General features: G+C 45.6%; 1 protein-coding gene across 5 annotated transcripts; it reads left to right on the top strand.

Moving 5' to 3' along the window:
• Positions 1-3,262: 3,262 nt before the first annotated feature.
• arnt (aryl hydrocarbon receptor nuclear translocator) lies at positions 3,263-23,704 on the top strand. 5 transcript variants are annotated; one of them, XM_056286445.1, is made up of 20 exons: positions 3,263-3,612; positions 4,585-4,678; positions 4,976-5,014; positions 5,136-5,186; positions 6,043-6,256; positions 6,640-6,853; positions 7,562-7,664; positions 7,802-7,867; positions 9,802-9,887; positions 10,117-10,193; positions 10,338-10,472; positions 10,642-10,716; positions 12,407-12,558; positions 13,027-13,152; positions 17,154-17,238; positions 18,445-18,632; positions 20,582-20,771; positions 21,150-21,327; positions 21,419-21,555; positions 21,649-23,704. In XM_056286445.1, the coding sequence occupies exons 1-20, from the start codon at positions 3,576-3,578 to the stop codon at positions 21,730-21,732; spliced, it is 2,331 nt and encodes a 776-aa protein (XP_056142420.1). In that variant the 5' UTR covers positions 3,263-3,575; the 3' UTR covers positions 21,733-23,704. The 5 variants fall into 5 exon arrangements, with proteins under 5 accessions (XP_056142420.1, XP_056142421.1, XP_056142422.1 ...); XM_056286446.1 differs by having other exon boundaries at positions 13,030-13,152; XM_056286447.1 differs by having other exon boundaries at positions 3,264-3,612; positions 21,153-21,327.
• Positions 23,705-24,629: the final 925 nt, after the last annotated feature.

Here is a 24,629-nt window from a genome sequence, read left to right on the forward strand (position 1 = left end):
AGTGTAGGCTGCCTCTCTCTGCAGGGCCAGTCAGCAGAAGTGTAGGCTGCCTCTCTGCAGGGCCGGTCAGCAGAAGCGTAGGCTGCCTCTCTCTGCAGGGCCGTCAAGCAGAAGTGTAGGCTGCCTCTTTCTGCAGGGCCGGTCAGCAGACGAGCGTGACACAACCTGTTTTCAGTTAAGTTGCTTAAACGGTGAAAAAGAACAAATTTGATTTTTTTTTTTAATGTAAATTTTAATTAATTTCCTCTTGTCTTCAATTCTGTTAGATTTCATTAAGCTTTAGTGGACACCTCTCCTTTTCCACATTGTGTTTGTGTGCCAATATATTTTGCCGGTTTCTGAATCACAAGAAACGTGTCCCTTTGGTTTGGAAGAGAGGTGGCATCTATGACCTTTTATTTCTTTTAATTTTTTTTTAATTTTCTTTCTACTTTTTTTTAAATGTCATATTGTTATCTTCTTAATCTGTGGCTTTACAATATAGATATGCCCTGCCTGCGAACACAGAGCGGTCCATGCCCACCCACCCACCCCCCGCTCCTCCCCGGAGGTCTATGAATTGTCGTGAGTCGTGTTTTTTGTCTTTTTCAAACTAAGGTCCAAGTAATTCGCAGGAGGTCCAGCGGATTTGATCCGCTTCTCAGCCGAGACCAATCTGAGCCAATTGTGGTCTCATTCCAGCTTGACACATGCAAAACGCCTGCCTCAGCCAGTAACGCTTCAGCTGCACGGCGGGATGAGGTTCACGCTCCTGCCCAGCCGAGCGTGCCGGTCCAAGTAGTGGGGGATAGCTCCGGGTCCCAGCGTACGGGTGGCGGACGGCGTTATCGCCGCTTCCCCGCCAGATCTGGTGGCGTGCTCGCACATCTCTGATTTTCCTCCGAGCAGTTTGATCTAGATGAATCCTGGGCCACACTGACGATGCCACGATCCGCCCGCTGGAAAGGGATGACTCAGTAGATTGGAATGGGACGAGTTAACCATGGCCTTTTTCTCTCCTTCTTCTTTTTTTCCAAATATGTGCTTGATTACTTGAGGACGTTGCCCACTTGCCTGGGTTCCATTATCCCGGTTGGACGTACGTCGTCGTTTTGTTATGTCGGTTTGGAGAGTGATTTTGAGGTATGATTATCATGTATGAAACGGGTTTACAGTTTTATGTTCTTGTTTGGTGTTTATTCTTAAAGAGATGAAAGATTTTCAAATCAAGTGTCGAGGAGCTAACTTAATCATCCAGCTACCAGAAAAGTATGAGGAGTACGCAGGGCAGTTATAAAGCGGCGGGTGTTTTGCTGTTATGCTCTCAAATTGTCGTTAATGTCAAGTGCCTTATCTGTAATGTATGAAGCACCCTCTCTCACCACCCTTTAATACCCCCCCATCCCCATCCCCATCCCCATCCTCGTTCCTTTCTCCATTTCATCTCACAGAGTCCAACTTTGCATCCGAGTCCCCTCTTCTCACTGCCTCATGCCTCTGCTGCACCTCTCATCTTGCAAACCCTTCCCCCCCCGAACACGTGTTTCCATTCACGGCCCTTCAGACTCTAGCCCATTCCATGTCCATGTTTGTCTGTTGTTTACTGCCCCCCCCCCCGACCAACCAGCGAGCTCTCTCTCCCGGTGACGCAGAAGAAAGAAAAGTGCCCTAATTACAGTGTTATTTTTTTATTTTGTATTTTTTTTTTTTTGCGTTAAATGATGCCTAAGTATTGTTATTAATAATAAAAGCCAAGATCATAAATCACAACCACAATTCAGCGTCCGTAGTTGTTTTTTTTTTTAATAACTTGATAACAACATCAGAAAATCAAATACCGATGTGTACGAGAGGAATGACACTCTCTCAATAAGTTGCAAATTAAATAATGAATAGTAACAATACAAAAAATAAATAAAAATATTAAAATAAAAAAAAAAGAAAAGAATGAAACCATGAAATATGTTGTTAGTTTTGTGATTTTTACTGGGGAAATTGTCTGTGGTTGCTTAATGTTTTGATTTCCTTTGTTTCTTGCGTCACTTCCGTCAAACCGTGACGCGACACCTGTCTCGGAGCGCGTCTTTCCTGGACAAGACGCGATGCCGTGGATTAATGTGGCTTTAAAGCCGCTTTAGAGGCTTAATTTCTTGGCATGCCAACATATTTGCGTTAGTCGTTCATGATATATAAGGTTTTAGTGCTTACCAGCAGCGGTGGGGAGTAACGCGTTACATTTACTCCGTTACATGTACTCGAGTACTTTTCACAATTCCGAGAGTGGTTGTTTTGCAGAATACCTCTTACGCGAGCACGTTTGTGATGAAATATTTGTACTTTTACTCCGTTACTTTGGGCTACTTGTACTGATACGTTGAATAATTCTTATATTCAGCTGAGCTCACACTCAGCACAGCGATGTTACGACAGTGAGCGATAAGATACGGTAGCCTACCAGCCAATCACACACCGCAGGGTGACAGTCGTGTGCCCCGCCCCCCCTCCCTTCCACGACCCCTTCCCACGTAGTTCATGATTCACAGTCGAAGATGAACCACCTCCGCCTGGTGCGGGAGAAGACGGCGAGGCACGTGCACATCCTGGTCACACATCCAGGACCTGTTTGCGTTTCAACACACGCACACACACACGCACACGCACGCTGTAGATTGCGTCCATGCCTCTTCTTTGAGGATTCAGTGACAGTTTTGTTTTCTTGTTGTTGTTTACATTTGTCTGGTTCTGGATACGACGACGTTTACGATAAACTACATCTGTTCTTCCCTGTTGGCGCCCTGTTTGAATGTCATTGATGTCACAAATCGCATCTTAGGAAGTTACTCACTACTCGAGTAGTTTTTTTTTATGAGGTACTTTTTTTTTTACTCTCACTCGAGTAGCTATTTTTACAAGTACTCTTCACTTTTACTCGAGTAAATGTAATTATAAAGTAACGATACTTTTACTCGAGTGCCGTTTTTGTTTCCTCCACCCGACGTCGCCTGGGGATAGGCCGAGGCAGAGGACGCCGTACAGAGTTCAGGCTTTAGCGGCCACGTGTGAGCGAAGTAACGCTGAAAGTTTGCCTCTCGGTCTTAACTCGCTTGTTTGTCCTCGGAAGCCCGTCGGGGCGGAGCCAACTCTGGATTTCCCACATCGTACGTCACGCGTCTCCGGCCTGAGTGACGTCCAATAGCACGCGGAGGGGACGGGTCGGCTGCAGCTAAAGCCTGTGTTGACTTGTGTACTGCCTGAACGAAAAGGAGGAGAGAAAAAAAAAAACAGAAAAAAAACCAACCCTACTGCCCGGACGCCATCTTGAATTAAAAGGGGGGTTTAAACCAGGGGGAAGCCAGAGAAGGGGGCCGCAGCAGCGGATGAGACGCGCCATCTCGTTATCTCACACGCGTCAAACCACCGCCCGACTGCCGAGTTCCGCGGGCCATGGCGCCGGGGGGCTGCTGCGCTAAATAAGAGCGGCCGAGTGAGGGGCACTGCCTGGGGGGTGGGGGTGGGGGGGGGAGCTGTTAGCGGCGGAGCTAGCGCGGCGGTGGGAGGATTGTTGTTTCCGCCGCTGAAGTTGCTGTGTTTTGTTTATGTTATTCGGCGCGGACATGGCCTCCACAAACCCAGGTAAAGTCGCGCCGAAGTTCGGACCCTGATTTCGGGGGCGGGGGGCAGGGTCGCCCGACAGGCCGGGTCGCCCCCAGCGTCTCCTGCGCCCCGGCGAAAGTGTCACTCGCCTAAATATAGCGTGACAGCCTCGGCTAGCTTAGCAGCCGAGTTAGCCGGGCTAGCTTAGCAGCCGAGCTAGCAGCGGTTGCTCGGCGGTTTAACGTTAGCCTCGGCTAGCTTAGCAGCCGAGCTAGCAGCGGTTGCTCGGCGGTTTAACGTTAGCCTCGGCTAGCTTAGCAGCCGAGCTAGCAGCGGTTGCTCGGCGGTTTAACGTTAGCCTCGGCTAGCTTAGCAGCCGAGCCAGCAGCGGTTGCTCGGCGGTTTAACGTTAGCCTCGGCTAGCTTAGCAGCCGAGCTAGCAGCGGTTGCTCGGCGGTTTAACGTTAGCCGGGCTAGCTTAGCAGCCGAGCTAGCAGCGGTTGCTCGGCGGTTTAACGTTAGCCGGGCTAGCGGGCGATTGCGTAATTTAACCCCGTAGCGGACGTGCTAGCCAGCTAATGGAGGCTCGGCAGTTTGACAACTCGCCTGTGGTTTTTTGGCCAGCTTTCAAACCCCCAAAAACCCCAAATGTCTTGGAAGAAAACAACGTAGGCTAGCTGGGTAGCCACTGTTTTGGTCGATTGGCCATTTTTAGTTTTTATTTCCTGAATAAGGAAGGAAGCGTTGTATACAAGTCAGACCAATAGAATCGACTATAGAGCCTTTGCCAGGCTTAGCGTTAGCTTGAGGCTAGCAGTCGTAGCTACGATCTTGCCAGACTGCCTCTCAGACTGGGACACTATTGATATGGTAAATGGCTTGACTGCGTTTTCTCGGTGTGTCCTGCTATCCAGCCCTGTTTAGAGACCAGAATGTGTCACCAGGGCACTGAAAGAATCACCTGTCATTTGTGCTAATTGTGTTGTACATTTCTGTCTCTGTTATTAATAGATATACCAGATCCAAATCTGGGTACGGGGGCAAGTGGGACCCAGGCAACTGGTACGGGCGTTGTATCAAAAGGGACCAACAAAAGACGGGCTGCGTAAGTGTGTATATGTGTGTGTGTGTGTGGGTTTCAAAAGTGCACCTTTATCAGTATTCTGTTATATGTACTTGCTGATGTAACTCGCATTTATTCTGGCAGTCAAACCATTGCTCCTATACTTGGGGCTCAGTGTGTGATGGCTGTGTTTTTACTGGTAATACCCACTTTATCTTGGTTACAGACTGATTGTGTGGTTTGTCCATGCCTGTTCTTGTGTTGGACATGAATGAGAATGCTGAAGTGAAGCCACTACAAATGGGGTTTGTTTTTTGTTTTTTTGCTTCACTCTGACAGGCCAGAATTTGACGATGATGAAGGAAGCAAACTCTTCAGGTACTTATGTTCACAATTCTTTCATAAACTGTGACTGGATTGTTAAGTGGCTGTTGGCTAACATCGGTGCTACTTGTCACACTATAGGCATCAAACCGTGTTTGTGCTTGTCTTTGCTTAGATGTGACGATGATACAGGAGGCTCAAACAATGACAAGGAGCGCTTTGCTAGGTATGACAATGAATCAGAGGAAGATGTGTGTGTCTGTATGTGTGTGTGGGGGGCGTTATATGGATATAACAGTTACCCCCCCCCCTTGCTTCCCCTTTTTTTTTTTTCTCTGACGTTTCCTTCTTATCATCTGGGTAGTCATTTTGGGCACCTCTTTTAGTGGGTTGGTTTCATTTCCAGAGTTTTGCAGATAAGTAAAAGCTAGCCAGGTATGCCCTGTACAGCTCTGGATGGGTGCTTCTCCTGCTTGTTTTTATATCAATACTGAGTGCACTGTTCATATGCTATGCTATTCTGTCAGGGACCCAGGGCATTGTCATTTTGATATTACTTGGTTTTATTCCAAGCTTTTTCCCCACTTATTTTGATCTGTTTTGTGTCTGTTAGAATGGTATGCTTCCTTGCCCAAGGCAGTTGTTTATCTGTCTCATATCCCCACTGTGTTTTGTGTCACTAACCGCTACGCTGTATATGACTCAGGGACTCTAAGTCACATTTGGTAATCTGTTCCTCTTGAGCAACCCTCCTTTGTTTCTTTCTCTTTTTCTCCTTCTCTCTCTCAGGACATCTGAAGAGACCTTTTCTTTCGGCACTTGCTCTCTTTTATCACTTCCAACTGGCTTTGAAAGACCAGGCTCTTGCTTTCTCACTGTCATTTTTGGCAGATCATTGGCTACACGTTATTTTGTTTCATGCTCTCACTCTTTTTAAACCCCACCTCTCCCCAATCTGCATACTTACATTGCAACATTAACTCTGAACTCTACTCCATGTTGTCCACCTGCCCGTCTGCCCCCCATCTCTTTCCCTTCTGTCCTCTCCATTTCTGCCTCCTTCCCTTCAACCCTCGCTCCAGGGAGAACCACAGTGAGATTGAGCGGCGGAGGCGGAACAAGATGACCGCTTATATCACAGAACTGTCTGACATGGTGCCCACCTGCAGTGCGTTGGCACGGAAACCAGACAAGCTGACAATCCTGCGAATGGCTGTGTCTCATATGAAGTCTCTGAGAGGGAGTGGTAACACCAATGCAGACGGGACATACAAACCGTCCTTCCTCACTGACCAGGTATTAAGATGAGATGGTGGTGTGGACATCGATGGAAGGCTTTTTTTTTATATATTAACTTTTCCAGCATTTCCTCTTGTCCTAGCTCCACCTCCTCTCTGCAGGGATGCAATATCTGTCAAATAACCCTTGAGCAAGATACTTAACCCTACCTACTTAAGAGATGTCACACTAGTTTGCTTGTGTGGGATTAACCGAGTATATTAAATTGAGAAAACAATGAAATTGCACATATTAAAATAAAAAGGGGACATCATAGATCATTACATAGAGAAAAGCCTGGGGGGGGAATATCTGGGAAAGACATTTGAGATTTCTTTTTTTAACATAGACTTGCATCCTCTATCATAGCCTTCTAAACCTCAATGTTTGCCCCGCTATAGGAGCTGAAGCATCTGATCCTGGAGGCAGCTGATGGTTTCCTGTTTGTGGTGTCATGCGAGACTGGCCGTGTTGTTTACGTTTCTGACTCCCTCACACCCGTCCTTAATCAATCGCAGTCCGACTGGCTAGGCTCCTCCCTCTACGACCAGCTCCACCCAGATGACACAGAAAAGCTCAGGGAGCAACTCTCTACTACAGAGAATAACAACACAGGTATGAAATGAAAGGCTTCTAATGAGCTCATACTCACACAGCCACCACTTTATGGAATGTGTGTTGACATAAATTCACACAAGACTTAATTGACTGACGATATTTAATGTCATTTTTTTCAGATTCATGTATTTCATAACTAAACTTAGCACAAAAAGCAAGGAAATTTGTGTTTATTATTTCTTTGTTGTAACAATGCTTCTTGGCAATAAATCTTATATCAAGCACCTGATAGTCAGCACCTGGGGTACCAGAAGCTCAAAACGAGTCAATAGCAACAGCAAAATAAGCTGTTTGGCATTGGCAGAGAAGATTTGGCAAATTTTTCATGGGTGCAACCCACATACTCAGCTCTGCTGCTCATCCCAGAAATGCATGTTCCTTACAAATGTGGCACCATTTAAAAGGGGAATAAACAGGCTTTCCAACGGTATAAGATTTATTGCCAAGAAGCATTGTTACAACAAAGAAATAATCTACCAAACACACATTTCCTTACTTTTTGTGCTAAGTATAGTTGGACAACACAATGTTCTCCTCAATGAAACAAAGCGGTGTTAAACACTGAAAGCAGAAAATGTGCATATAGTCTAATAAAGCACCAAGACTTATTCCCTTGTTGCTATGAGGAAATGTCCCACATCAACAGCCATAGCGGTTATTGACATGAGCTGGTTCAACCCACTCTTTCTTTCATTATCCTACAAGGGAGGATGTTAGATCTGAAGACAGGAACTGTGAAGAAGGAAGGTCAGCAATCCTCAGTCAGGATGAGCATGGGAGCCCGTCGATCCTTCATCTGCAGAATGAGGTTATAAACCCATTTATCTTTTTTTTTATAGCCATCTATCCATTTGCTGAAGCCACCAATCCATTAGTTATTATGACGTGCATGGATGTATGGATTTGCTATTTAATGTCATTTACTGTTGGTGTGTGTCTCTGCAGGTGTGGCTCATGTGCGGTGGAGCCCTTGTCTATGAACAGACTCAACTTCCTCAGGAATAGAAACAAGTGAGTTTAACCAAGCTATGGTTTTTTGTGTTGATCATCTACAGTGATAATCTGCAAGAAAGATAAATATCACAACCCGAGCTGCTAAATTTACTTGAGAACTAACGGGTGTTCACATTATCATGCAAAAATTAAGCTCTTATGCTATGCATGCTTTGTGTTCATCCACTTCAATAGTGCTGTAGTCAGGGTTGCTTTTATTCAAAACACCCAGCATCTCTCTGGGCTGCTATACTACAAGACAGAATGACACACTTTCTTCTTTTCAAATGTATTTTTTGGCCAGTCTATCATGTCAGGCAGCCTGTTGTATTATTTAACAAACAGGGTCATGATTACCTGTTGCGCTGTTCAGAAAACTATGAAAGGTACACGCTCTGCTTTTTTCCATGTTTAATCATGTTTGTAAAGTCACATGGTTAGTATCATTATTGGCAGCATGATCAAAGGTCATCACATAGGCGTTTCAGTCTCACCTGTAGTGGCCAACTTGTATATGGAGGAAGTGGAAAAGGGTTCCGATGTCCTATGCAGGGACACCTCCTAGCCATTGGTTCAGCTTTGTGGACGACACCTGGGTAAAAATTAAATCTCAAGACATACCACATTTCACTGACTATATTAACTCTGTGGACAACCACATCAAGTTCACCAGGGAGGATGTGAAAAGTGACAGGTTAGCCTTCTTAGACTGAAATTGCAATTGGTGAAGGGGGACATTTGATTGCTGATATTTACTGTAAACCAACACATACTGATCAGTACTTAAGGTTGGACTTTCATCATCCACTGGAGCACAAACTAGGAGTCACCAGGACGCTGTACCACCAAGCTGACGTCCCCACCGAGACAGCGGCTGGGGAAGGGGTGAAATCCCACATTAAACAGGCCCTGGTTAAGTGTGGTTATCCTAATTGGGCGTGTGTCAAAGCCAGGAAGATGCCCAAACAGTGTACCAGCTGATCAAAGAGAGGAGAAGGACAACAGCTGTCCTAAGTGTAAACCAGTGGTGATTCCGTATGTGGCGAGAGTTTCAGAACAGTTGAGACCTGTATTTTCCAAACACCAGGTCACAGTTGCTTTCAAACCTCAAAACACGCTGCGCCAGAAATTGGTTCACCCCAAGAATCGGGTCCCCCGACACAAATAGCAATATAGTGTACGCTGTCAAGTGCAGGGAGGATTTCCGTGACTTGTACATCAGGGAAACCAAACAAATGTTGGCCAAGAGGATGGCACAACACAGAATAGCTAACACGTCAGGCCAGGGCTTCGCAGTCTACACCATCTACAGGCCAGTGGACAATCTTTCAAGGATGGGGATGTGCACATCCTTGATAGGGAAGAACGCTGGTTTGAAGAGGGAGTCAAAGAGGCCATCTATGTGTAGAGGGAGTGACCATCCCTGAACCAAGGGGGGGGGGGGGCTGAGAATACATCTGTTGCCTTCGTACAGTGCTGTGATTGCAGCTATTCCGCTATTCCCCAATCCTCTGTGAATAATACACATGGCCATTGTAACTCTTAATTAATGGTCACGGCAATTTGTATATTAAACCGATTGTTGTTCGGTCGTTATGCAGTTGTGCTATTTATAAGGGTGGGGATACCTGCAGTCAGTTGAGACTGAAGAAGTCACTTAGATGAGCGAAGAAATGTTTCTTCCAATAAACGTTGTGTCCAGATGAACGAATTCAACTTTCTGTGATAGGCAGTTCAAAGTTCAACGAGTTTAAACTTTTGGTGAGTGCATTGGGGGGGGGGGGTCGAATGCAGGATCCTAAACAGCAAAAAATCTGTCTCCATTCAATTCACTGGCCAGAGGTGCTCAAAAAAAACTTTTTTTTGCATGATGATATGAACACCTTATAAGGGATTGTTGGCATAATTATGGAAGAGATGTCGAATATATTCATCTACTCCCCGTTTCTCAGGATGGGTTTGGGTCCAGCCAAGGAAGGGGAGCCTCAGTATGTAGTGGTTCACTGCACCGGTTACATTAAGTCTTGGCCCCCCACAGGTAAATTCTTGTGCTCTTTGGATGTTGGAAGTTCAGTGCAATCCTTTATTCGACATAATCCTTTACCCTTTGAAATTATCCTATATAATTTCATCCTACCCAACTAAAAAATAGATGGCTAATGGCTAGAATGGAATTGGGTAGGAATCTTGTTTTTCTTTCCTTGGACTGTTGTAGATTTTAAATAGTGGCAACTAGTGTCACAGTTTTATGCGTCTGTGTATATTAGGAGTGTCGTTAACAGATGAAGAAGCAGACAACAACCAGGGGAGTCGCTACTGTCTAGTTGCCATTGGGAGACTACAGGTATGATGGCTCTAGTGTGTTTGTGTTTTCATCTTTTTTCCTCACCTCTCTGTATCCCATTTGACATTTAGGAGAACCCATCTTTACCTTTTTATTCTGCGATACATTGTGTTCATGTCAGATTCATGTTGTGTTTTTGTTTAGGTAACTTGTTGCCCAGGTAGCTCAGACATGAGCAGCATCAGTGTTCCAGTGGAGTTCATCTCACGCCATAACTGTCAGGGTATCTTCACCTTTGTAGATCACCGTTGCATGGACACTGTTGGCTACCAGCCACAGGTAAGCATCACATCCACAACCTACAGAAGGCAACTGCACTGACCTCAGGATCTAATTCCCTGACTAGAGGCTAGTAAACATCTCCAAGTACCCTTATGCCAAGAGTTGGGAGGTCCTTAATTGAGAAGTTTTGTTTGAAAACTATCTTATCAATGTGATGTGCTTACAGGAGTTACTAGGAAAGAACATTCTGGAGCTAGCACATCCTGAAGACCAGGGCTTACTGAGAGACAGTTTCCAACAGGTGTGTTTTTGTAATGTATTTGATATATATATGTGTGTGTGCATGTGTAAGTGCTTGCGTGTTTGTATTATCGCTTGCTGCTTTTCATTTAGTTATAGCCAGTCTATAAGTAAGTCTATAGGACAGGCAGGCAGTTCTTTGTGTCTATTAGAGGCTTTTCCTGGGACAAAGTGGCTATAATGTGTGGGGTACCCCAAGGTTCGATTCTTGGACCATTAGCATTTCATCTCTGTAGGTTCCCACTCGCACATGTTATACAGAAACACAAAATAAATTACCATAATTATGCAGATGATTCACAACTGTACATATCCCTATTTCCTGATGACCAAGATCCCATACGTTCCCTAATTCAGTGTATTGAAGATATTAATCTGTGGATGTCAGAGAACTTTTTACAATTGAACAAAAAAAAGACAGACATACTTATTTTTGGTGCAAAGACTCAGAGACAGAGAATTGCAGCTCATCTCACCCCTCTGTCTCTGGAGTGCAAAAGTGAAGCTAGAAATAAGAGCCATGTCAATCATCTCACAAGATCAGCCTTCTACCATCTTAAAACATTTCAAAACTATGGGGCTTTCTATCAAAATCAGACTGTGGGTCCGCGGTGGTGTAGCGGTCTAAGCATCGGCTTTGTGTCGATGCAGTTGCCCACTGGGGACTGGGGTTTGTGCCCCGGTCTCGTCAGATCCGACTATGGCCAGACTCAATGAAGCAGCAATAATTGGCAACGCTGTCTTCGGGAGGGGGCGGAGTCGGCTTGTGTTCGTAACATGAATGCGTCTCTGTGTGTGGGGGGGGGGGGGCAGTGGTTCGGCCTGGATTCCTCTTGAAAGTGGGGAGGCATCTCCTTCGAGAGTGCCGGCTGGAGAGATGAAGTTGGCGAACGCATGCAGTACGAGGGTGGTTGTTTGAATTAAAATAGGGATCGATTGGCCATGTAATTGGGAGAAATCAGAAATAAATTTATTTTAAAAAAAAAATCAAACTGTGAGAAATTAATCCATGCATTTATAACAAGTAGACTTGGACTATTCACTGGCCTCCCAAAATCAGTTGTGCGCCAACTACAGTTAATTCAAAATGCAGCAGCACATGTTCTCACCAGAACAAAAAAGTATGAACACATGACACCTGTTCTTACATCTCTGCATTGGATCCCCATCAAAACTAGAATTGATTGTAAAATTCTGTTTATTGTATGCAAAGCGCTAAATGGCCTTGCACCACACACTATAAAAGACATGCTAATTCCTTACAAACCAGCAAGAACTCTCAGGTCCAATGGCAGAGGTCTTTTAACCATCCCTCGTGCTAGGTCTAGATCAGGGGAAGCTGCATTTTCTATTTACACCCCAAGTAGATGGAACACCCTGCTTGAGGACCTGAGAGAGGCCCCCACACTGGACACATTTAAAAGCAGGTTAAAAACCTTACTTTTTAAAACAGCCTACTGCTAAGTTTTTTGTGTGTGTGTGTGTGTGTGTGTGTGTGTGTTTTGATATTTGAATATTCTGCACTAACATCTGTTATGCATATTTATTTTCTGTATTTGCACTTTTATGATTGAGTTGCCGTTGTATTGCCATTTTATGTAAAGCACATTGTGTTGCCCTGTGTATGAAATGTGCTATATAAATAAAATTTGACTTGACTAATTGTCTGTTCGTTGGACTTGTGTTCACAGGTAGTGAAGCTGAAGGGTCAGGTTCTGTCAGTAATGTTCCGGTTCCACTCTAAATCCAGAGAATGGATCTGGATGAGAACCAGCTCCTTCACCTTCCAGAATCCTTTTTCGGAGGAGATTGAATACATCATCTGCACAAATGCTAATGTCAAGTGAGTCTCGCACCGTGCTCTCCCACTCTGGAGAATGTCACTGTAATCGGTGTTGACAAAACACTTTCACAATCAAATTCAGTGTGTTTGTGATCTGAAATGGAACCCACATTTTGGGGAGTGAAAAATCACACAAATGTATGTTTACCTTTCATCCTCAGTCCCTCCATCCAGGATTAAGACAACATGTAACTATGGAGTGTCAAGAATACACATGCTCTCTTTCCAGCTAATCACTATACTAGGTTATTTCACTGATAAGTGCACCTTCAGTCAAAGAGGACAGACTAACCAGTGAAATCATCTGAAGCAGTGATTAGTTTGAAAGGCAAATGTGCGAACTTGTGGAACCTTTGACACATGATTGCCTATGTCTGCTCTGTATCCTCATACCAGCCATTTAATAAATCCTATTATGATTACTCTCTCCCTGCACCTCTCCTGTGCACCCACTCGTTTGTGGGGCAGTAGAACCTCGACTCAGGATCCTCACACCCCCTTGTCATCCCCGGGGGATTCACTGCCCCCCTCCCTGAGTCAGAACAGCCTAAACGGGCCTACTGTGGCACTCAGCCCAGGGCAAGTGGCCACCAGGTGAGACCAGACCAGTACTGACTAGCCTCTCCCCAGCTTGGGAATGCGGGGGGGGGGGGGCGCTTCTTCATGGGAGGCTACTACTACCTCTCTCAAACTTTTCCCCTTCCTTATTTTGCATCTCTCTAACTCCCTTTTTTTCCGTCCATTTGTGTTCCTCTGTAGTTAGAACAATAGGCTGCAATCTGATAAGAAGCATGTTTAGCTGCTGAATGCTTATTGTCTTAACAGTAAGAGGGCAAGAGGGCAGCAGCTAATATAAATCCCAGGTGGTGTATTTTGGCAGTGGTGTGTACAGTGTCTTGCAAAAGTATTCAGCCCTCTTGATAGTTATCACTAATTTCTGGATTGTAAAAGATACTCATCTGTCCCTGAACAATATTCTTTTTGTGAACCCATAAGCTCTGACAGCATGTTCCCAAAGCCAAAATAAGTTCTGTTTTTCTGACTTTTTAAAAAAAAAAATTCCAAAACTAAAATATAGTATTCAACCCCCACATATCGGTACTTTGTAGAGTACACTTTTGCTGTAATAACAGCCATGATTCTCTTGGGGTAAGTATGTACAAGCTTCGCACATTCTTCTAAAGTAATTTTTGCCCATTCTTCTTGGCAGAATTTGTACAGGTCTTGCAGGTTGGCGGGATGGTGCCAGAGATTTTCCACAGATTTTCAATGGGGTTGAGGTCCAGACTTTGACTTGGCCATTCCAAAATATTCACCTTTTTGTTGCTGAGCCATGCCATTGTTGCTTTAGCCTTGTGCTTAGGATCATTGTCCTGCTGGAAGGTGAACCTTCTCCCAAGCTTCAGTTTTACAGCAGATCACAACAGGTTTTCTTCCAATATTTCCCTGCATTTAGCTCCATCCACTCTTCCCTCATTTTGATCAAGGTTCCCAATGCCTGCAGATGAAAAGCAACCCCATAGCATTATGCTGCCGCTGCCATGCTTCACTGTAGGGAGGGTGTTTTTTAGGCCATGAGCAGTGTTAGGTTTGTACCACACATAACGCTTTGAGTTTTGGCCAAAAAGCTCAACTTTTGTCTCATCTGACCACAAAACCTTTACCCACATTCTAACTGGGTCTCTCTCATGCTTGGTAGCAAACTCCAAGCGTGCTTTTATATGCATAGCTTTGAGCAAGTGCTTCTTTCTTGCCACCCTCCCATACAGACCAGAGTTATGGAGAGCCATGATATGGTTGACTCCTATACATTTACTCCAGTTTCAGCCACTGACCTCTGGAGCTCCTTCAAAGTGACTGCAGGCTCATCTGTGGCTTTCCTCACCAGCCCACGTCTTGCTCAGACACTTAGCTTTGAGGGACAGCCTGTCCTACAAAGCGTCTGGATGGTGTGGTACAGCTTCCACTTTCTGATGATGGATCCAACAGTGTTCTGTGGGACATCCAAACTCTTGGATATGGTTTTGTATCCCTTTCCCACCTTCTGCATTTTAATCCCTTTGTTTCTTACTTCAGTATTATGCTCCTTTGTCTTCATTTCCTGATGGAGTTCACACCCAGCTAGTGAACTTTACACAGAGTGTCAAAGTAGGTTGAATCAGTTCATCTGTATACAACGTTTATTGACAGATACGTTTCATCACTCAACTAAGTGACATCTTCAGTCCCAACTGACTGCAGCTATCCCCACCCTTACAAACAATACAGTACAGTTAGTTGCATAACGACTGAAACAACGATCAGTTACATATGCACATATGGGTGTGACCACTAGCTAGAGCTTCAAAGGCCATGTGTACTATTCACAGAGAACTACTACCCTGTTACTTGCTCTTAGCACTTATTGTATTCACTCATTAAAAAAAAAAACTTTCTTGCGTTTTTACTTTAGCACTGGTTTTTCTCTTAGATGCTTGTTTAGAGAGAAGATGCACTTATGATCTCTGATGACTAGTAGTTCTGATTTCCTACGTTAAATGCACTCATTGTAAGTCGCTTTGGATAAAAGCGTCGGCTAAGTGACTGTAATGTAACGTAATGTAAAGACTAGGGAATTTTGCAATCACAGCACTGTAAGATAGCGAACGACCATCCCTGAACTGGGGGGGGCTAAGAGTACCTCTGTCACCATTTTACAGTGCTGTGATTGCTACATTCCCTAGTCCTCTGTGAAATAGGACACATGGCCTTTGAAGCTGTAGTTAGTGGTCACACCCATATTTGCATATACTATATCTGATAGTTGTTTCAGTCGTTATGCAACTAACTGTACTGTACTGTATTGTCTGTAAGGGTGGGATACCTGCAGTCAGTTGAGACTGAAGATGTCACTTAGTTGGGGGGCATCCAGGTAGCGTAGCGGTCTATTCCGTTGCCTACCAACACGGTGATCGCCAGTTCGAATCCCTGTGTTATCTCCGGCTTCGTTGGGCATCCCTGCAGACACAATTGGTTGTGTCTGCGGGTGGGAAGCCGGAGTGTGTGTCCTGATCGCTGCAGTAGCGCTTCCTGTGGTCAGTTGAGGTGCCTGTTTGGGGGGGGACAGGGGACAGGGAGGGGTAGCGTGATCCTCCCACATGTTACGTCCCCCTGGCGAAACTCCTCGCTGTCATTTAGAAAGAAGCAGCTGGCAACTCCACATGAATGGGAGGAGGCATGTGGTAGTCTGCAGCCCTCCCCAGATTGGCAGAGGGGGTGGAGCAGCAATCAGGACAGCTCGGAGAGCAGGGTGATTGGCCGGGTACAACTGGGGAGGCCCCCAAAAGAAGGTGTCTTTTAGTTGAGTGATGAAATGTATCTGTCAGTAAACGTGTCCAGATGAACTGATTCAACCTCCTTGGATTTCCTTACCTGGATTATTGAGCATCAAGACATTTACACAGAGAGCTTTTATACCCCTAAACCAGACCGTTACTTTTTATACCCATAAACCAGACCGTTACTTTTTATACCCATAAACCAGACCGCTACTTTTTATACCCATAAACCAGACCCTTACTTTTTATACCCATAAACTAGACCATTACTTTTATACCCATAAACCAGACCGTTACTTTTTATACCCATAAACCAGACCGCTACTTTTTATACCCCTAAACCAGACCGTTACTTTTTATACCCATAAACCAGACCGTTACTTTTTATACCCATAAACCAGACCGCTACTTTTTATACCCATAAACCAGACCGTTACTTTTATACCCATAAACCAGACCGTTACTTTTATACCCATAAACCAGACTGTTACTTTTTATACCCCTAAACCAGACCCTTACTTTTTATACCCATAAACCAGACCGTTACTTTTTATACCCATAAACCAGACCGTTACTTTTTATACCCATAAACTAGACCGTTACTTTTTATACCCATAAACTAGACCGTTACTTTTTATACCCATAAACCAGACCCTTACTTTTTATACCCCTAAACCAGACCGTTACTTTTTATACCCCTAAACCAGACCTTTATGTTAATATCTTATAGGTGCACACTAGTTGTGTCCAGTTGTGTTAACCTGGGTTTGTTTTAGGAATAATTTGTGTAAACTCGGAGCTTTCAGAGCACAGGGGTTTGAACACTTATGCAACACTATATTTTAGTTTTTAATTTATTAATAAAAAGTCAGCAAAACAGAACTTCTTTTGGCTTTGGGAGCATGCTGTTCTAGGTTCACAAAAGTCTTGTTGTTCAGGAACACATGTGAGTATCTTTTATGATCCAGACATGAGTGAAGACTGTCAAGGGGGTTGAATACTTTTTGCAAGACTCCGTACACGTCTTAGAGTCTCTTCTGTTCTAGAGTCTGTCAACCCCGTTACCTCTCCATCCTCTTTTTCCTCTCCTGTGTTGCCATGGTGACTGGTGGTGGGTCGAGTGCCGTTTTGTCAGCAGGTGTTTCTCGCTCATTGGTGGAGGAGGTTAAAATAGCAGTTTGGCTGCCACGACTGCTGTGACCAGTTTTACTCCTCTCTCCCACTCCGTGTGTGTGTGTGTGTGTGTGTGTGTGTGTGTGTGTGTGTGTGTGTTTGTAGGCAGTTACAGCAGCAGCAGGCAGAACTGGAGGGAGGTGGAGGAAGGGATGGTCTATACGAGTCAGGACTAATCACCCTCCCTCAGGTTTGTTTGTGTGCGTTGACTTGTCTGGTTTTGTTAAGCCATGGCTCTGGTCCATTTTCTGATGGGTATATGCATTGGCTCTCGCTGCCGTCACTTGAGTCATCAAGTCTTTTTATAATAGTAATAACAATCATAACAATTTTGTTTAAAGGCGTCTTTCATGACACCCAAGGTCACCTTACATCAGATACAATAAAACAAAGCAGTAAAACACATGAGTATAACCAACAACAAAACACATAACCCCACTCTTCCGAGCCGCCCCGGTCGCTGCTCCACCCCCTCTGCCAATCCGGGGAGGGCTGCAGACTACCACATGCCTCCTCCCATACATGTGGAGTCACCAGCCGCTTCTTTTTGTCTGACAGTGAGGAGTTTCACAAGGGGGATGTAGGGGGAGGATCACACTATCCCCCCCCCCTCCCCAAACAGGCGCCCCGACTGACCAGAGGAGGCGCAAGTGCAGCAACCAGGACACATACCCACATCCGGCTTCCCACCCGCAGACACAGCCAGTAATTGTGTCTGCGGGTGGGAAGCCCGACAAAGCCAGAGGCAACACGGGGATTCGAACCGGGATCACTGTGTTGGTAGGCAACAGACTAGACTGCCACGCTACCAGGACACCCCCTAAGCAAATGTTTGTCTTATTCTTAACAGCAAACTAGCTATACTTGATGGAATTATGAAAAACTGTGTCAAATTTTTGCAAATACTATGTTTTTTCACAGATGAACCTTAGCAGACGTTCTTACTGCTCTCTTGTCTACACCCACACAGGCTGCAGCTCCTTATACTGTAAATTAATTGGTTTTTAGACTGTTGCCATGTTGTCATTTTGGCGGGTTTCAGTGTTAGTTACAGTAGAGTGAATGAACGGCTTATTATTGAATCATATCATTTAATGACAGCAGCCAGATTAAACAGTATGAAGTTAATTTAAAGGTTTCATAAACTGTGTGAAGTTAATTGTGAATATGAATATGACTGAATATGACTTGTGTAAAGGTTTTAAAAAAAAATTCTGTAAGCACGTGACCTGTTTTGACCCCGCCCCTCAAAGTATCGGAATTGAGAATCGTTGAGATCCAGAATCGAGAAGCGGAATCAGAATCGTTAAAATCCAAATGATGCCCGACCCGAGCGATCAGTGACAGCAGAGGTTCTGAGTGTGATCTCACCATTAATACCTATCATGGTCCTCAGATGCCGGTGCAGCCAGTGACGGCGGCAGGGCCGGACCACAGTAAGAGTCTCGAGAAGCCAGAGCTCTACCCTTCCCTTTACCCAGGCCCAGATCAGACCAAGAGCCTTCCGTCCGCTTCTACTCCAGCCGCCCAGATCTACCCTCCAACCAACAACTTTGCCTCTGCCCGCTCAAACGGTCCATACAGGTAAATGCCTCACCTCGCTGTGCTCACTAGGGGTCTCACAGAATAGTCGACTATCAAAACCAGTAGTCGACACTGAGCATAGTCGTAGACCAATTGTTCATCCATGGTTTTAGTACTGTGCAGTAATAAAGCAGTGGCAATGCATCAACAGCAAATATGCAGCTGGGGGCGCTGTGGTTCCAATGTAGATTTGTTTGAACAATTCTTTTCTACCTTGCCATGTTAAATAAACAGAATTTAAAGTATTTAGAGAAGGAAAGACTTCCGCTATCCCTGTGTTTCGATTTGGCGAGTGACCATGTGAACTGTTTCAGTGACAGCAACTGTTGAAAACAAACACAACACGTAGTGTCTTCCTAAAAGCCTCTAATTTTACTTTATCATTTTTAAATACACACTCATCTATGTTTAATATGACACTTAACCATTTACGCAAGTTAAATTGTGTAAAACTCATTCACCTCTCGTAACTCTTCTTATAAGGTGGGAAGCAAAGCGCAGTTTGCAGTGCAGCTGTATTTTATACCGTTAATCCTCAATCAGAAAGGGAAGAAGAATGAAAGTCAGTAGGAGCAAGATGGAGTACATATCTGTGAATGAGAGGGAGGACAGTGGAATGGTGAGGATGCAAGGAGTGGAGGTGACGAAGGCAAATGAGTTTAAATACTTGGGGTCAACTGTCCAAAGTAAGAGAGGTGAAGAGATTGCAGGCAGGGTGGAGTGGGTGGAGAAGAGTGTCAGGAGTGGTTTGTGACAGAAGTGTACCAGCAAGAGTTAAAGGGAAGGTTTATAAGATGGTAGTGAGACCAGCTATGTTATATGGTTTGGAGACAGTGGCACTGATGAAAAGACAGGAGGTGGAGCTGGAGGTGGCAGAGTTGAAGATGATAAGGTTTTCATTGGGAGTGACGAAGGACAGGATTAGGAACGAGTATATTAGAGGGACAGCTCAGGTTGGACGGTTTGGAGACAAAGCAAGAGAGGCAAGATGGAGATGGTTTGGACATGTGTGGAAGAGAGATGCTGGGTATATTGGGAGAAGGATGCTGAATATGGAGCTGCCAGGGAAGAGGAGAAGAGGAAGTCTAAAGAGGAGGTTTATGGTAATGGAAGACATGCAGGTGGCTTGTATGACAGAGGAAGATGCAGAGGACAGGAAGAGATGGAAACGGATAATCAACTGTGGCGACCCGTAACGGGAGCAGCCAAAAGTAGCAGTAGTAGAGATCCTCAATCAGAAAGTGACCCATATTCAGTCATCTAGCCTGTAACGGTTATATCAAATTCCTAATTAGACGCTAGCACCGCGAGTCTGTTTTCCCCACATGAAATGTAACTTCAATAAATGTGAATACTTCTTGTTGGAGACGCCAATTTATTTACACAATGTAGGACAAAAAGGACCAGATGAATATATACTGTATTGAACATTCGATTTAAGCAGATTTAAGGCTTTTAGGCGTTCAACAGCTGCCGTCACCAGGACAACCATGAATGCACTCGGCTGAAAGTCACCAGAACACGGTCACAAGTTAGACTGAAACACCTGCAAGACAGCAGTGGCGTTGCTGCAGTCAAACGCTGCAGCTCAGGCAAGCATGCTGGGGATTAGTTTAATCAGATTGTGGCTCATTTGTAAACAGCCTCTCAGAGCAAGTCAAGGACTCTGCTCTTTCATCGACTCCCAGGTTGGTCCTGCCCTCATTAGTTAACAGTTAACCCTTTACTGGTTTTATTTGAGACCTTTTTGACGAGAGTTGATTGTTGTTATTGGACGAAAAAAAAAAGATATATCTCACACAATTAATCGGCTACTCGACTACTTCTTCATGACCACTAAAACACAGCAGCCGTGAATGCCCTAGTACACGTGTGTCGTTACAGTTTTTCACCATGCGGGATGCTAGAGATTCCTCTGGTAGTGCTGACAGTTTGCCACTAATCCACAGGCCCGTTAGTATGACCCCTCAGATGGTACAACCAGCCCATACAGCTGGGCAGATGTTGGCGCAGATGTCCCGTCAGAATGGAGCTCCCCAAACAGCCACACCTTCCAGCACTGTTAGCCCCCTTCAGGGAGGGCCTGCAGGAGGTTGGCCTGGGGCCGCGGCAGGATCCAGACCAACTTTCAATAACCAGGTGAGCTTAAACAGCAGGATCCGTGGTCTTATTTGAAGTATCTTATCCATCTGTCCTCACTGAAATGGCTCTCATATGAAACAGCTTTACGGTTTCCTAATTTTTCAAAAGACACTTAAAAAAAGCATACCTAACTTGCTGAAACAGTGAAACAGTTCTACTTTAGAACATATTGAAACATTCAAGAAATATTTAAAATACTTGTAGAATCACAGAATCATCACCCCCCCCCCCCCAACACACACACTTTTACCATCTCAGGTACATTCAGAAGTGTGCAAATTCCCCATAGATTAAAGCCAAATAGAAAGACTCCCTTAGGAATTCCTACCTCGAGCTCAGGGCAGGAAATGGTGTCCATCTTTCTATGCTGACCAGCAGGTGGCAACCCAGGCCGGGAAGACATTGTCTCCTCAATTTGCTGCCATGGGGGGATATGGAAGTGGCTCATCAAACTCCTTTGGCCAGATGCCCACAGGTGCTGCTCCCACCCCTACCAGTGGGGGGGACTACCCACCCATCAATGCACGTGCCAACCTCAACACCAATGGTTATGGTAGGTTGCGTGTGTTTGTATGTATGTATGTATGTCTGTGTTTGGGGGTCATCCTGGCTCATCCCATCATTCCTTTGTCCTCAACTTCCAGATGGTTTACAGTCTGGGGCACAATTCCCCTCCCGGGCAGCAGAGGCAGTATGGCCTCAGTGGCAAGGCCAGCAACACTCCCAGAATAACACAGAACAGCACCCCCATGCTCAAGGCAATCAACAGGACATGTTCCCAGTGAGTCTCCTCTCTTCTCCAGTCTCCTCTCCTCTCTCTCATATTCTTTGGGTAGTAACCCTGTGTCCCTCTCTCCTGTGCCTCTCACTTCAGGATGTGCTGTCTATGCTGGACCAACCTGCCAATTTCAACAACGACGACTTTGAGATTCCCATGTACCCTTCATTCAATGAGTGACCCCAGCCTTCTGTGCCCTTTTGCCCTTCTTGTCTTCCTTACTCTCACTCAAGCTTTCTCACATTTAGCTCTCTGGCTCCTCTTTTGTCTTGCCATTGCTGACCCTGAGAGTAGCACTCTTCCCCCTTGCCAAGCATGGCTTAGATTGCACTGCTGCAAGCCAGTTAAGAATGGAGGGACTGACTTCACCACAGAGAACCAGGGGAGGACGGTCAGGAACTGCTACAGAGAAAAACGGGGGTGGGGGGGATTTTTCCGACGGTCTCCAGGCCATTGTGAGAGAATTCCTCTGCTAGCACTGCCCAAAGCTCTACAACTCACGATGTTGTACATATGTGATATACTGTATATACAGTAAGTGCACAATCACACCAGTAGAACAGTATGGATAGACCGCACCAGAGCACCCTCTTATGCACTCTGGCTTCCAACATACAGAGACACACACAAAGGCCTTTTGATCATAAAACCCTCATATATTATGATTTCTCAGGCATATATTTATATACAAAGCTGTATCATATTATTGATCCCTATATCTTATAAATGCTTCTCTCCAATCATCCATCTTTAACTCTCAGGAAATCACAAGGATATAGCTTTGGTCATTTTACATTCTCGACACAAACCACATCTCTCTGTGCTGGGCTCGCCGTCTCAGCCATGCGGCGTGCGGCTGCATGTCGGAGCGCACTCGCATGGCTGCACACACACACACACACACACACACACACACACACGGCTGCTTCCACGCTGCAGATTTGACACCGATGAACACTTGTGTGTTCAGGCCACCGCTGACCTACGCTGTTTTAGGGGCCGTGTAGAATTTGTGTTAGCTGAATAGCCTCGTTTAACAAGCGAGAAAGAGCAAATCGATGGACGCGTATGTGCCCCCCGTTGTAATGTGTATGTTTTGCGTACACCGAAAACCCGCCGCCATCCGTATTTGCAGTGGATGCATACGGCTTAATTTAAACTTGAACTCAGATCCTGGGTTGATTCCCTCCTTCCTCTGTTACCCTGGGTGTACTCCCAGCACATGCTTCCTCCTCTTACTTATAAAGTAGGGGCTTTTTTTTATATATATATATATATACTCGGGAGTCAAACTATCTGTTTTTCCTCTTTTTTTTATACGTGAAAGGTGGAAGAAGAAATCCAGCAATACTAAACAAGCAGGAATGATGTACTCTAAAAGCCATTCTGTATCGTCGTCCTCGGTGTGCGTTTTGTTCTTTCTCTCCGTCGTTGCTATTTGAAAGTGAAGAGACGTCGTAGTAATGTCGACTTGACATGTTTCCCATTACTCTTTGTTGTTGTTTCGGGGCTTTGGGTCTGGGTTGACCTCTTCCATCACCCTCTGCCGACCTCTTCGTCGGCCTCTGTTGATCGGCGTAAGGTAATAATGGTGCAATCAGGGTTGTTTCAGGATACAAACGGAATAATAAGTATAGAGCCGTAACCATGTTTTCCTCGACCAGAGAACCTTTTTTTTTTTTTGCGTTTGAAATTCGTCGTTTGTGAGGTACGCACGTTTGGACTGTGACTGAATCGCTGCCAACAAACCCCGACCAGACGCCCCCCCCCCCCCGCCTCGCCCGAGAGGCGGCGTGACAGCACTACGCAGCGGTGCTGTTTCACATGACACATTATGCAAGTTCAAGTCCAGGATATTTAATTCTGAAGTGTGTTCTGGTTTTGATCGGCCCCCTTGTCTCACAGCGTCTGTGTGTGTGTGTGTGTGAGCCCATACCGTGTCAGTAGTCTCCCGTCTTTCCTTCTGAAGAGGGCGGTGTCGTCTTGTTATTGTTTAAACCCTCTTCGGTTGCTCAGTATCCAGGTTTTTACAAGGATGTGAACTGCAGTTTGTATCACATAGAAACACAAATATATAAATATACTGTATATGTATGTGAAATGTTACACCAGAGAGAAGAACTGTTTGGTTTTTGTATTAAATTGTTATATTGTCACATCCGTGAGTCGGAGGTCTTCTTTGCTGGTTTGGTTTGTCTTTTTGTGTAGCTCTTCTCAAGAATTCGTGTTACCAAGGTTACAGCGTGGCGTTCCTACGGAGCCCCTGAAGGGACACGAGCAACATTTTGGTTTTTTTCCCCCGAATTTCACGTGCGCACCTGAACCTGAAACCTTGCTCGTGTCCCGTTAGGGCAGGGGCGGGCAACTTTTCCTCACCCTTTTTCTGCCCAGTTGTATCCGGCCGATCACCCCCCTCTTCCGAGCCGTCCCGGTCTCTGCTCCGCCCCCTCTGCCGATCCGGGGAGGGCTGCGGACTACCACATGCCTCCTCCCATACATGCGGAGTCACCAGCCGCTTCTTTTCACCTGACAGTGAGGAGTTTCACCCGGGGGACGTAGCTATACTCCCCGAACTGGCGCCCCCGACCGACCAGAGGAGGCGCTAGTGTAGCAACCAGGACACATACCCACATCCGGCTTCCCACCCGCCAACACGGCCAATTGTGTCTGTAGGGACGCCCGACCAAGCCGGAGGTAACCCGGGGATTCGAACCGGCGGTCCCCGCGTTGGTAGACAACGGCATAGACCGCTACACTGCCCGGACCCCCAGGGGATGGGCAACTTTGATGATGGAGAGGGAGGGCCACAAAAGTCTTATCCTCGCTACCAGAGGGCCGGATTGTGACCGTGCACTTCACCGGTGGGCTGCTGCCGGGGCTCCGCAAGTCCAGGCAGGCAGGACTGCTCTAAACCTCAGGCCATTTCATGTGTTGATTAGTGGCAGAAACGTGCCAAATCCATTTTGAAGTGGCGCAGTGGTTCACGCAGTCGGACGGCGCGGTTGTCAGCACGGTCACCTCACAGCGAGAAGGCCCTGGGTTCGAGCCCCGGGGTAGTCCAACCTTGGGGGTCGTCC

Source organism: Lampris incognitus, chromosome 9, assembly GCF_029633865.1.
Source record: "Lampris incognitus isolate fLamInc1 chromosome 9, fLamInc1.hap2, whole genome shotgun sequence".
Classification (NCBI taxonomy): Eukaryota; Metazoa; Chordata; class Actinopteri; order Lampriformes; family Lampridae; genus Lampris; species Lampris incognitus.

What these genes read in the sequence shown, in the direction of transcription:
- arnt (XM_056286445.1), top strand. Translation starts at nt 3,576, where the DNA reads ATGTTATTCGGCGCGGACATGGCCTCCACAAACCCAG. An exon ending in CGTCCTTCCTCACTGACCAG is followed by an intron (nt 6,257 to 6,639) that starts GTATTAAGATGA and finishes GCCCCGCTATAG; the next exon opens with GAGCTGAAGCATCTGATCCT. An exon ending in GACTAATCACCCTCCCTCAG is followed by an intron (nt 17,239 to 18,444) that starts GTTTGTTTGTGT and finishes CATGGTCCTCAG; the next exon opens with ATGCCGGTGCAGCCAGTGAC.